The following is a 1343-nucleotide window of genomic DNA, read 5'->3' on the forward strand; positions in this document are numbered from 1 at the left end:
CACAACACAGGGGTTCTGGAATGGCTTGGTGGTGCTCAATCAGTGGCGCCAGGTGCAGTAGCAGGAGTGGTGGCTTGGCGCAGAGGTCCAGGAGATCCTGGCACCACTGCCTCCCTGGCCACGCCAGTGCAATGATTGTTGCATCAGCTTGCTGTCAACAGAGTAGGCGAGCAATCACCAGCAGCAGCACAACTGGCAGAACCACCCAGTTGTTCTCACCCTGCCATGGCTGAAGCAGGGTGTTGACCACTTCCATGTTGTGCTCCCAAAACCTTGAGTTGAATTGGGGAAGGAGTGCATTGCTCTTCAAGGCCATGCAGTCCACCAAGTGTGGACCCCAGCAGCAATTGAGGGCTTGGAAGATGGACAGGTGGACACTCCACTTGTGTTGGGGAAGCAGACAGCTGAGTTGGTCTGCTTGTCCATTGAGGTCGCTGGGCAGGTGTCTGGCCAACAGGGTGATGCCATGAGTCTGGGTGAAGTTGAAGATCTTCTTCATCACCCAATTGAGGCAAATGTTGCAGCCACCAAACTTGTTCATGTACACAACTGTGGTGATGTTGTTGCACAGCAGGTGCATGCTCTGTCTGTGGAGGTGAGGGAGCAGTGTGCAGAGAGAATTCTTGACTGCTCTCAACTCAAGTTTGTTGATGTGTCAGCTGGAGTCATTCCACCAGCCCACAGCTGTACACCTCAAATCCCAAATACATCCCCCCCAACCACTCAGGGAGGCGTTGGACTCTAGCACTACATCAGGGGGCCAACACAGGGCTACATGCCCATTCCACATGGAGAGGCCCACTCATAGCTCATGCAGGTTGTTGATTGCAGGGGGAGACAGAGGAATCTTGTCTTCCCAGCTGCATTGGCAAGCAAGGTCGTGGAACAGGTTGTGCATCAGCAGCTTCACTGGAAGGATCACTCTCATGAGTGAGATGCAGTGACCCACCACAGATGCAACCTGATGTGCTGGAACTGGGGTTGATTTGGCTGTTGCCTTGATGAGGTGATCAATGTCATGGGCCAGGTTGTGGGCTTTCTGGAGCGGTACCCAATATCAGGGCTCACCCATGGTGTCCACAATGTGGCCCAGGAATTTGTTGGTCTGACTGGGATTGAGAGAACTCTTCTCCCAGTTGACCTGCCACCCAAGGGAATGGAGCAGACAGAGAGTTGTCTTGTGCGCCTGGAAGGCCTCAATCTTGGAGGGGGCCATGACAATCAGATCGTCCATGTAGGTGAGCGCCTGAAGGCCAAGGTGGTGAAGATGATGGACTGTGGCCTGGATGAAATGCATGAAGCCCCATGGGCTCACACTGAGGCTGAATGGGAGGACCTTGAAG

The 1343-nt window shown here is 54.0% G+C and overlaps 1 protein-coding gene across 1 annotated transcript; it reads right to left on the reverse strand.

Annotated features, from left to right (window-relative positions):
* Positions 1-154: 154 nt before the first annotated feature.
* On the reverse strand, positions 155-580 carry ACA1_307140 (uncharacterized protein; the record flags this gene model as incomplete). The annotated part of the gene is made up of 1 exon (XM_004338453.1): positions 155-580. One exon carries the CDS (start codon positions 578-580, stop codon positions 155-157), a length of 426 nt encoding a protein of 141 aa, XP_004338501.1.
* Positions 581-1343: the final 763 nt, after the last annotated feature.

This window comes from Acanthamoeba castellanii (assembly GCF_000313135.1).
Source record: "Acanthamoeba castellanii str. Neff unplaced genomic scaffold scf7180000083670, whole genome shotgun sequence".
In the NCBI taxonomy this organism is placed as follows: Eukaryota; Discosea; order Longamoebia; family Acanthamoebidae; genus Acanthamoeba; species Acanthamoeba castellanii.